A 13,173-nucleotide genomic window follows, 5' to 3' on the forward strand; every position below is an offset into this window, starting at 1 on the left:
CCCGTTCAAGTTAAAAACTCTTCAAGTGAGCAACTGGATGTGTTGTTCCGCCGCTTTGAACAAAAAACATTTCAGAAATATAACAGCACGTCACAATAATGTCGAGGGACAATCCAATACCGCAGACCGTGGACATTATTTTATCACACTGATGAAAGCCAGGGCGGATGCAGTGTTGAAAAAAACAAGTATCATTATCGAGGCGAGTCATGGATTGGATCCATATTTATCTCAATCTATTCGTGTTTCTTGGGTTGTTCCATTGTATGAAATAGGTAACAGACTAGGGATTAGCAGTGCCATGGACCGTGAACTTTGTTTTCTTAAGCTGTAGCTAGGGGAAATGGGATGTAGGGGTTTTGGGAGGTTACCCTGTCACCAGCGTTTTAAATGAAATACGCAATAAACACCAAATATGTATGCAAATGAATTTATTACTGACCACAACACAGGGAACGGCAGACAAAGACAGGGCCACAGTGACTCACAGACACATGGGAAACACGTCAATAGTGTTGACGCTTCCAGTTCGAATGTACATGTTAAGCTGACAGACACAAAATGTTTCAAGTCGAGGTTTACACTGACGCGTTGTCAACATTCTTTTGTTGGGTACCCCCGTCATCCGCGTCATTGTATGTAACATGTTAATTCTAGAAGGCATTTGTCGTGAGGAACAGTTTTTTGTGTGTAAAATACAACAATATTGTCAACAACTTCATTTTGAGCTTATGCTCAGATAGCAGTGTATTCCAGCGAACAAAGTCACTGTGATCAAATACAGTTATGAATGTCAAAATAATAACGTTGATGATAGAAATATAATAGCTTCAGAGATTGGTGTATCTGACAAATGAGTAAACAAATAAACATTTGTTGTGATACTCACCCTATGTTTATGTGTGTATTTGGGCAAAAAGGAAGTCAAGTTCATGTTTTCTTGAACTGTTGTACATCTAAGGTTGACATTGAAAATAAGCAGTAATTTAAAAAAAGAGAGTTTTTAAACAACAAAGAAAAGTGTAAACGTGGCGATAATTTGAAAACTCGAATATTAAACAAAAAGAAATAAAAAGACGAGCCCATCTTCAACCCAATTTACCTTTAGTGCAGATAATACCTTTAAAAAAACATAAAATCAAGTTTTGCGTTTTTCACCCCAAACCTTATGATATGATAAAAAATGATCACCGTTTCGTTTGTCCGCTGGGGTATATGCTAACAAATACCGTATTTAGCATCACGTTTCAATGGTTGTCCGAGCTTACGGTCAGTGGACCGAGAGGTGACCTTCACCTAATTCAACTCCGACGTTATACGTCAATATAGTGAAAGTTCCTTTGACGCCACCTCAGGGGATAATTGCATTTCTAAACTCAACACTTATTTTTTGATGTAAAGAAACGAGAATGCGCTACAAAGAAGGGCGACATTTATACTTCTGCCAAAAAAGGGAATATTCATATAACCTGATATAATATTAACCCTACACGCTTGAAATACAGTATAACGTTCATCCGAGATTATGTATCCAAATTTATTGGAATGACGCAAAGAAGAAAAATATAATGCATTATCCCTTTCTAATTTTTATCTTACAGGAAAGATTCAGAACTAAGTCGTTGTGTGTAAAATTTAAAAAGAAATATAAGTTAAAGATAAAAAGCTAAGGGATGCCGATTTTCTTACACGTGTAGATTTTCTATGAATTGATTTGACTTTGGGCGTTTGGTAGTTGGAATAACATGAAAATGGGACTAGGGGTTAGGTTAAATAGTCCTGGACACCTGACTAAGAGTTTGATTTCTGGCGTAAGGTTGAACACATCAATACAATAATTCAAATAATCCAACATGCTACGTACCTAGAAACATCTCATACTTAGAGCTTGTTGCATGAGTTTTACTGAATAAAAGCCATGTACATTCTGATATCCAACTGAATATGTGGTCATCTAGGGTCTACCTCTAAGCCTGTCTGAGACAGTTGTCACGAATACTGTATCTGGAACTTAACAATAACCACGGGAATCTGAACTTCAGAAATAAATGTTTAAACTTTGTATATTTGGGATCAACCAACCATCTACTTTATATAAACTGCCTGGCGAAATTAAGTATACGCTTGAAAATTGGATTTGACCAAACTATTACAAAAGTTATCAAAACAATGCTAGGCTGATAACAGTCGCCGAAATACTGCAAACTTCCAAAACACAACTATGCCACCCGTATCAAATACATTACCATCGAACAACCGTTTTTTACTTGTTTCAATTTAGTCACCATCAGTTTATACAAAAATAACAGGAATAAAATGCAATCGTAGATCACATCAATGCAATCAGGAATTGTATTGTGATACTGATTCAATATGCTTTCCCTTTCGAAATCGCTACTATAACCCCACCTTGAACCTCCCATATATCCTACAGTACGACATTTATCGTTCAGGTATTCATGACGTCACAAACCTGTTGTGCGTATCATGGGTTATTCCCGACTGCATTGGTATTTTCACTGAAATATGACAAATTGAATATATATATATACGATCGGGGTGCTCACTCTTGTCTGATTTCATTCTTTGCCATTCTCTTTTTTTAACAGGGAGTGGTCACTGGGAGAATACCCCGTAAAATTTCATTACGTAAATCGGAAGTTCCTATTCCCGTGAACAAACCTATAGGAAATGGTTGTATTTGTGATATAGTTGGTTTAGTAAGTACTGACGTGAATGGTACATCGCTACAGTGACAACTTCACAATGAAACCCCGGTAATCTGGAAACCCGGTTAATCCGGACTATCACTGTTAACGTGTATGTCTTATTGACTCCATAATCCGGACATTTGTGTTTACTGGGAATGACGCCTTCTGGATAAACAGGTTTCAGTGTACACCATAGACAGACACAAAGTTCAAGTCTTGTTTACGTCCCTAATAAAATACATTGTGTATATTCTGTTACGGCTGTAACGCCTATACTTGGGACCAAGATCCGAATTGGATCGAACCCGGAAGTTGTTTGTTTGTTTGTCTTTTAACGCCGCACTCAGCAATATTCCAGCTATATGACGGCGGTCTGTAAATAATCGAGTCTGGACCAGACAATCCAGTGATTGACATCATGAGCATCGATCCACGCAAGAACCCGGAAGTTACTGAACCTAGTAGCAAAGGGACAAGCCTCTGCACAGTGTCCGGTCTACCTAATTTAATTTCCCACTGATGAATATAAAATGACGCATTAATGTCACTGTTTCAATCTAGGTCAGTCTCTACACACCCTCTGTTGAATATCTTAGAGTATTTCACACAAATATGACGTTAAATACACAATTTATAACAATACAAAAACAAAAAAGCATCAATATAACGTAGATTCCTCTGTCACAATCGACATAAATAACACTTACTGTCTTCATGCTGAAGTACGCATGCGTGTCTAACCGTAAAGAACAGTGTTTTAAAATGCATTCATAATAGTTTTATGATTTGTAAACTGAGAAACAAATACATCTGTAGGCATAATTTATATGAACTCATAGTAGTCTGGGTTTCAGTGACATTAACAAATGTGTATAAATTAGACTTAATCCGAAATATTATTTCGTGAAAGTATCAATACCAAATATGACACTGCGTTTCAGATCATCGCAAATGCACAGATCGTAGGTCACTATGTGACGAAAGAGTTTCCCCAAATAGGATCTACAAGTAAGAACACAGACTGAATATTGGTTTCGTCACAGGAACGTGTAATATAAATATATGTGTGACGATGATGGCTATACACAACGTTACATATGAAAAACGCAGTTGTTTATTTACATATCAACATGGGATGAGGTAACGGTATCTAACCCCAAGTTATATCCCTTCCTGGTTGTGCGCATAACAGACTCCACGAATCTGTGACCCGGATGGAGAATGTCCATATCGAGAATGTGACCCGGAAGCAAAAGGTCACATCGAGGGTGCGACCAAGACGCAGGATGCCTCCGCTGTGAATGATGAAGCACTTTATTGTCTAGGTCCTGTTCCCCTGTTTGAACGCTCCAGTTTCGTGTCCATGTTTCAAGCGACCAAATGTCGTTTCATTGTCTGGCAAGATAGACGTGTTTAGGATCATTGTCGTCTTTTATTACTCGTTTTCACACGATGCCTCCAACGTGTCACAGAAATACATGTCCTTTTCCTCGATTTTCCCCATCGTCCATGTTCTGTAGTTTGTATAAGGCATGGAATGTGCGTCTCTATAACAGTTACCACAATGTCAAATATGTGAGCGTCCAAGGGTGTCATTACAACAAACACACTCTTCTGTGATAAGAAGATCAAGGTTCTCTTCTGTAGCAGTTGTATCTTTTCTGGACATTTAGCTTTTGAAATCTCCCAAGTCCCAAAACGACCCTATATAATTCAGACCGTTTTTGTTCTTCCTGGAGATTTGTTATTGACGTGTCCAACGTTATAAAAAGACTTCAATCAGCCTTCCTGGTTCTGTTTTAGCCACTCGAAGGGTTGTGGCCAGAATCTCTCTGGTACTCTTCAACATAATTCGAGAGAATTGTCAAGAGGGGTTGGTTGATAAGACCATCCAGCGGTCATACGTAGAAACCCTGTGACTCAGTCTGTAGGTGACCTGCCTGGGCGTCTATATAATAAGCAGGTGAGTTGTATGGTTGGGAATTGTCTGTATACACACCACGGGAATGTGGATGGTCCTTCTGGATCACAGGGTGTTGTTTGTCGCTTTGAGAGTTTTTATTTTCAGCAAGAGATGGACACCTACGTGTCTTGCTTTGCTTTGAGTTATTCAAATCATTGTGTCTATGTTCCTGCTCCTTGAAGGAGGAACAGGCCCGTTGATCTCGTTCCTTGAAAGAACAGTTCCTTGGTTCCCCGTCCTTGAACGAGTTCCGTGGATCCCGTTCCTTGAATGAAGAACAATTCCTCGGTTCCCTTTCTTTGAAGGAGCTTATCTGTTCCCCGTCCTTGAACGAGTTCCGTGGATCCCGTTCCTTGAACGAAGAACAATTCCTCAGTTCCGCTTCTTTGAAACTGTTCCCCTGGACCTGTTCTTTGAAAGAGGAACAGCTGAGTGTCCTTTCCTGTTGCATCTCTTTGTTGCTGCAGACACTGCTCCTGGATGAGGAACTGAGGCTCATCTGACCATGTGACCTGTCTAAAGAAGAGTCCAGGGGGGTCAACCTTGAGAAGGACTTGTCCAATGACGTATTGGGTGATGAACCTGTCACCTCCAGCACGATGGAGTTGCCATCGTGGTCCGTCGTCTCCCAACGGTTGTCACACAAGGGCCGACAGATGTTGGGAAAGAGGGGAACGATATGTCCGACTTCCGCCACTTTGAACTGCAGGGTGACGGACTGAAGGATCTTTGGAGACGTGGTGGCCGGTAGACGCTTCAGGGCGAACTGAACATTGTAGTGTATCTGGGCATGGATCGTGAAGAGACAGAAGTCTGATCTTGACAGCTCAGGGTCAGCTCCGAGAATGAGTTTATAGAAATCAAGCATATCATCCCAGTTTTCATCACTCGCGTACACAACCAACCGGATGTGCTCTTTCCCATAATGCACTTGCCTCACCGCCCACAATGGCAGATCGGACGAAGTGTAGTAAAATTCTTGTGAATTGTAGGGATACGGGTTTATCTTTCCCTTCACGAGTTGCTCGGAATGATGAAATTTCCATGGCGGTTTTTCAAAATGTCGTCTGGCTGATTGTATCCGTTCGCAGCCAAGCATACCTTCTTCGTGCAGGAACACAATGATAGCGAGGCTGGACACATGCTCCGAAAGTGTTTCCTCACGATCAGTATTGGAACTTCTTTCTCTGATTTTGAAGAGCTGAAGGTCCGAGTCTATCCATCCTAGGACCGGCTGGTAGAGGTCAAGCAGGGGAATGACCTCATGGGTGTCCGCATAGAACTGGACCGTCAGCTTGGTGGGGTCGTTCTGGAGCAGAGAGTCCGAATCGGAACCAGATAGGCTGACACTTTCACTCTCAGCGTCTGACCTGCTTGAGCTCATTGAGGACACGCTGCTACCTGCAAACAGAAATACATCGTTGAAAACGTGACACAAGGTGCAACAGCTAGTGAGAGACAGCAGTCAGTTATATTCAAGTTTTATGACTATTATCAGATCTGGACACACTAGTGGTTGATATCGAGGTCCTCGTAATAACGACACGGTTTAAGGGGATAAAACAAGGACTGGTTCGGCTCGGAGTCAGTATACTGTGTCTGAGTTGGGTATTTATGTTAAACTTCGGCATGGTATCTCAGTGAGCTAGCACTATAAATCGGCATCAGTCCGGACTAGTACAAGCAGTCACACAAACACACACACGTACATGCACGTCGCTATATAAGTGCAATAACATTGGACGCGACGTTAAACCCCACATCACCTGAAGTGACTTGGTATAGTTTTACGCCGCTTTTAGCAATATTCCAGCATTAGATCGGCGGAGTCACTAAAATAGACTTCTGATGTTTCCACGCCATGATATAACTTGAATATGGGCGTAAAACCATATTCACTTACCCATCTGTTGACTGACATCAGCCATTCTTACAATGTCTTCAAAATAGGAAGTATTTCACCTTATAAAGAAAGGTTATAAAATAAACTTGCTCTATCTTTAAAAGGAGTACTGTGTTAACAAGTATTCGATTGCATACTATGTTTACGTTAAATATACGTCCATCACTGTACATGCGTATCTACTTAGGGGATAAACATTAACTTAATAAATACTATGAATGGTTAGGTCAAGTGTCGCTTATACCTAAGTTCAAGTACGCGCTTGAAGACCCGCTCTTTTTCATAATTAATTATGAATTATTAAACAGTATTACTCTCCTAAAGTTGAATATGGAACAGATTTAATATAACAGGAAATTTTATTCTTTAAATTTGAACTTTTAACAATAAAATGTTGACCCTAAAAAGAAATTCGATATATCGACCCATAGTGGGTTAAGACGGGTTTTGACAAGAGCGGTCAATAGGAACTTGTGAATTTACATGAAATTTTATTCTTAAAATTTGAATTGTACTTTTAACAAAAAATGTTGACCCTAAAAAGAAATTCGATATATCGACCCATAGTGGGTTTACACGGGATTTCACAAGAGCGGGCAATAGGAACTTTTGAATTAACACAAAATTTTATTTGGCTGACGTTACAAAAATAGTTTGCCTCCCAAAATACGGTCACTATCGGGATATATCAAGTCAATTAAAGACAAACGTGATTTTCAGCATGGGCAACATTGAAGTCATGCATGGGTTTACCGTTACAACAGATGAACGTGTCGGGGAGGTGTTTATCTGGCAAGCAGGAAGAGATCTCGTTTGATCACGCCTTTGCACTCCCAAAATAACTTTTTAAAATAAACGAATCCTAAAATAGTAATCATAGGATAATTCCATGCCGCAATTATTGTAATACGTCAAGTTTGTCTAGTATTGTTTCCGGGTTAGAATTGGTCTCCTGCAAGCTATGCTTGTTGTACGAGGCGACTTAATAAATTGGGTGGTCCGGCTCGGTGACTTGGTTGAACGGGGGTCATTGTACCCCGTGTCACTGGTTTGTCCGCTACAGACCCCCCTCATATAGCTGGAATGCGGCGTTACGCAACAAACAAACACACGACAACTTCAATACAGGATGTGAGGGAGCTGTCTCCCACCACACACGCATTTACCCCACAATTACTTTTACAAGAAGTGCAAACTAAAACAGCATTAATGCTAAACCAATGACGCAGGTATTCTAATACGTCAATTGCAAAGGTTGTTGGTTGGTTGGTTGGTTTGTTGTTTAACGCCGTACTCAGCAATATTCCAGCTATATGACGGCGGTCTGTAAATAATCGAGTCTGGACCAGACAATCCAGTGATTAATATCATGAGCATTGATCTACGCAATTGGGATCGATGACATGCATCAACCAAGTCAGCGAGCCTGACCACCCGATCCCGTTAGTCGCCTTTTACGACAAGCATAGTCACCTTTTACGGCAAGCATGGGTTGCTGAAGACCTATTCTACCCCGGAATCTTCACGGGTCCAATTGCAAAGGAGATCAGGAAATGATCTTATTTGATCATGCATATTCACTTAAAAACAGAAATTCATGTCAAAATAATGCGTATATCATAAATTAATGCGGCATTCATTGCAAGACGGTGATTCTAACCCGAGATTTTAGGAAGTGAGCTTTTGGATTACGCATATTAAAAGAAACGCATCTTAAACGAATAATTAAGGAAAAACGAATAAAGCATTATTACATACGTCATTTTAAGACGAGGTTTACCATTTTAAAAGACATTCAGGTTATTTACAGGTTCTGGGATATCGATGGATAACCTGGGCAGTGGAATGTGCCTTCAGGGCGTCAATTGGTCTGGGTAATCAATGGCACAAAATACAAACACGTTAAAGAATGTTGATTGCCTCATTGATTCCGACACAGCACTAAAGTGTTAGTCCTCTTAGGTCGTGACTTCCCTTTCAAGATCCCCTCGTACAATCAATGTGCTCCCATGTACAGCGCTAATGTGGCCAGAGCCAATTTGCACAAACTGACGGCGTTTGTTGTACGTGTCAACCATGCGGTGAGGAAGTCGGATGTTGATGACGGCGGAACAAGGAAGATGGGAGGAAGGTGTGGGTGTGAGAACATTATACTCAGATGACAGGACCCCAGAGTATTGGACAAACTATTGGGATGAAATGGTTAAGCATAGAAAGATTTGGACATATAACTGCGATGAAATGGTTTAGCAGATAGAGATTTGAACATACAAATTTGACGAGATGGTTAAGCATGGAGAGATTTGGACATACAAATGTGATGAAATGCTTAAGCAGAGAGAGATTAGGACATAGAAATTTGACGATACAATGAAGATTGGTGTGGAAAGATTGAGACACATATATTTATATGGCGATTACATGAAGATAAATTATTATATGTAAAGCTTGGAACAAAGAGAAACGGGGAGACAGAACGAAATGTTCGATGGATGAGAGCCGACAAGGACGCGAGGGTGTGTAAATGTTGTTTTACATCGCACCCAGCACTCATACAACTGTATCAGGGATGTATATAGTGGAATCAGTACCAGAAAACTATGGTTGATGCATGCCGTCGAGTAATTGTAGACGTTCAGCAACTTTATAGTAACACTACCCGACCCCCCTTTAATCAGGTCTTACAGCTAGCGCGGTTACCCCTGGGGATTCGTTGGGTAGATTCTTCACGTGAAGATCCGGGTGGAAAATAGGTTTCGCGAACCCATGCATGGCTTAAGAGGCGACCACATCAAATCTGGTGCTTCGGTGAGGTGAGGTGAAATGGGGTTTAACGTCGCGTCCAAGATTATCGCATATACATAGCGACGTGCATGCACGTGTGTGTGTGTGTGTGTGTGTCTGTGTGTGTGTGTGTGTGTGTGTGTGTGTGTGTGTGTGTGTGTGTGTGTGTGTGTGTGTATGTGTGTGTTGCTGCGTGTGGCTGTTTGTGCTAGTCCGGACTGATGCCGATTTATAGTGCTAGCTCACTGAGATACCATGCTGCAGTTTAACATGAATACCCCACTCAGACACAGAATACTGACTCCAAGCCAACCAGTCCCTTTTATCCCTTTAATGCCAGACAGGGTAACCCATAACAATCTTTTAACATCTTTTGGTATAACGCGGCCGGGGATCGAACCCCGGACATTCGCTCTCCGGGCGGACGCTCTACCACTAAACCACGGAGGCACAAGCTCCGCATCGGAAGGTGACTTGTATGACTTGTTGACGGCGATACATCACAATTCTCCTTGGTGCAATCAGGCAGGGGACTTCCCTAGTTCTACAAGCTGCTTTGTTCGCTGACTGTTTGTCTCTTATCTGTCGTTTATCTCAACAACAAAATGAGAAATCCCTTTCCCAGTGTACACAAGGGCATTAGCATCTTGCACCAGCCTGGGTAATCATCAGCTGGCTTACGCACTCAGTGATACCGTCAGCAACGATCCCTGAATCGTTGCAGCATTGATATTTAGTAATTTATATTTGCTTCTTTGTTTTTTTATCGAGTCAGGTTAGTTCGTCTAACGTGAAGTGAAACAGTTTCAATTTTGTGTTGTTTTTTATTGTCTATGAACACTGTTGGCATCAAAATATAAAAGAGGGTCTTCAAAAGCATTATAATAATTTCGGGGGCACGGGTGGCCCAGTCGTCTAAGGCGCCGCGATTCGCTGTGCAGAGTTGCGTCCCTTGGGCACGCCAGGAACCTATGATTGTGGGTTTGAATCCCGGTTCGCCCGAATTATGTTTCTAGGTTTGTTAGCACCATACTCGTGCTCGTGGGTTTCACCGAAGTGGTAAACGTCTGAGAGCTGCGTCACTTCGGGCTTTCCTCCCACATTAAGCGATATAACTGGAATAATGTCAAAAGCGGCGTTTAACCCAACTCACTCACTCATTATAATAATTTCCCCTAAATGATATGAGAGAATGACGATTAAGATGTAATAATACGAAATTTCAAAACGCAGTTTTGTTCCCGTGGGATTTTCAAATGAACCCTGTCTTGCCTTTGCATGTGTTCGTGACGGGTGTCACATGCAAGTGGGGGGAGGATACACCGACCTTTTCGCGAACACCTGGTATCATCACTATTTGTTATTGATTCATGAACACATAGCCGGCATCGTACAATCGGCTCTGCGTTTAGCAGATATTTCTTGTGCAAATGGAACTGGTTTTTATTTATTTGAATAATTCAGACGGTAACATACACCATAGCTGTCCGATAGGTCTTTAGGTTTTAGCTTCCGTCAAAGAAACGAGAAACAGCAATATTTTCATTCCGCTTCAACCTCGGGTCAAAAATTCGCACAGTTTTGTCCGTTGGTTTGCTAACAATACCACTTACAGTAAACTACGGTTGTAACGAACTAAAAGGGACCATTAATTTTAGTTCGTTATAACCGTAGTTCGTTGTAGACACATATACAGCCTATATACAGCAAATGGACGGGACCCAAAAGTAGTTCGTTATATCTGTCAGTTCGGCATAAGCGTGTTCGTAAATAGTGCCACGGCACTGTAATTCTCCTGGATATGTTGAGTATCAACATATACTTACATCAGGTTGTTGTCAGCAGTGTTTGTCAAATGTGTTCGGCATAACCATTGAAGACAAGCAGCTGACACTAACACATAAAGAGTTGAACCAACAGTGATGTCATCGTAAGCAGAAACATATGTATCAAGGTTCAGCCATTTTAGGGTAAAAGAGGTTTACATAGCCAAATATATCTTTTGAGAGAATTTGGGCCGTCGGGTAGCTTAGTGGTTAAAGCGTTCGGTCGTCAAAACCGTAAAACCCGGGTTCGATTCCTGATATTGGTACAATGTGTGGAGCCCATTTCTGGTGTCCCCCGCCGTGATCTTGCTGGAATATTGCTAAAAGCGACGTTAACCATACTCACTTTTGGATAATTTAAGAGCATGCCCAAATCAAGAAAAAAAAACGAAATTGTATGTTGAGTCCCATTTGTACCACAGGTACCAAATAACATTTTGAGAGAAAATGACTAATAGACCCGGATTCGAACACCTGGAATTGGGGTGTTATCATTGGTGGGAAACACGTGAAGATCCGGGGTAGAATAAGTCTTCAGCAGCCCATGCTTGCTGTAAAAGGCGACTATGCTTGTAAGAGGCGACTAACGGGATCGGGTGGTCAGGCTCGCTGACTTGGTTGATGCATGTCATCGATCCCAATTGCGTTGATCGATGATCATGATATCAATCATTGGAGTGTCTGGTCCAGGCTCAATTATTTACTGACCGCCTTCAAATAGCTGGAATATTGCTGTGTGCGGCGTTAAACAACAAACAAACAAAATCATCGGTGGGAACCAGCGGGTGAAAGTGTTTATCTGTATTACTTCAAACATGTTACAGAATCTCTATGAAACGAGCATGTACTGACGATCCGACACGCCACAATCCATGACAAAATCGAAAGTTTGGGTGCTTTCAGAGCAATTTGCTCAAACGAGTTTAATCTGTCATAAGCGGTAACGATTCATTCCTACTTCATCGGATACTGAGGTAAAAGGGAACACAGTTCATCTTTCAAGGCAATTGAACAGCGAGCACCCAGCATTTGTCTGGCGAACTATGAAGGTCTACGGAATCTAGTTGATGAAGCCAGGGAACAGGCAAGATAACATGGGGATTAGGGAACAGGGACCAGGACACGGGGAACCGGGAACAGGACACTGGGACCCAGGACCAGGGATCGGGGAACCGGGAACAGGACACAAGGGACCATGAACAGGACACTGGGATCCAGGACCAGGACACGAGGAACCGGGACCAGGACACGAGGAACGGGAACAGGGCACGAGGAACCAGGAACAGGGAACTGGGAACAGGACACGAGGAACCGGGAACAGGACACGAGGAACCAGGAACAGGGAACTGGGAACAGGACACGAGGAACCGGGAACAGGACACGAGGGACCAGGAACAGGGAACTGGGATCCAGGACCAGGACACGAGGAACCGGGACCATGACACGAGGAACGGGAACAGGACACGAGGAACCAGGAACAGGGAACTGGGAACAGGACACGAGGAACCAGGAACAGGGAACTGGGAACAGGACACGAGGAACCAGGAACAGGGAACTGGGAACAGGACACGAGGAACCAGGAACAGGGAACTGGGAACAGGACACGAGGAACCAGGAACAGGGAACTGGGAACAGGACACGAGGAACCGGGAACAGGACACGAGGAACGGGAACAGGACACGGGAAGAGAGAACGCAAAATAGGACACGAGGACACGAGTAAACCACAAACAGGACACGGAGAAGAGGAAATCGGGAACGGAACACGAGGAGCGGGAACACAACACAGGGGATAGGGGAATTGATGACAGGCACGGGGAACGGTGGAACGGGGGAACAGGACGTGGGAATGGGGAACATGATACAGGGGAGCTGGATAAGCAAACCAGATGCCGGTGATCCGGGGAGGTAACAAAACCCCATAGAACGGGGAACGGGGAACATTGGACAGGAACCAGGACACGGAACACAGGACAAGAAAAACAGG

General features: G+C 42.5%; 1 protein-coding gene across 2 annotated transcripts in view; it reads right to left on the reverse strand.

The window, feature by feature from the left end:
- Nucleotides 1-416: 416 nt before the first annotated feature.
- Nucleotides 417-13,173, reverse strand: part of LOC124145960 (protein FAM124A-like) — a 53,567-nt gene continuing 40,810 nt past the window's right edge. For both annotated transcript variants that reach the window (XM_046515952.2, XM_048391061.1), the window contains exon 3: nucleotides 417-6,075. In XM_046515952.2, the coding sequence (XP_046371908.2) occupies nucleotides 4,610-6,075 (1,466 nt within the window). In that variant the 3' untranslated portion in view covers nucleotides 417-4,609. The remainder of the gene's footprint in view (nucleotides 6,076-13,173) is intronic.

This window comes from Haliotis rufescens, unplaced genomic scaffold (genome assembly GCF_023055435.1).
Source record: "Haliotis rufescens isolate VD_foot unplaced genomic scaffold, xgHalRufe1.0.p SCAF_9, whole genome shotgun sequence".
Lineage (NCBI taxonomy): Eukaryota > Metazoa > Mollusca > Gastropoda > Lepetellida > Haliotidae > Haliotis > Haliotis rufescens.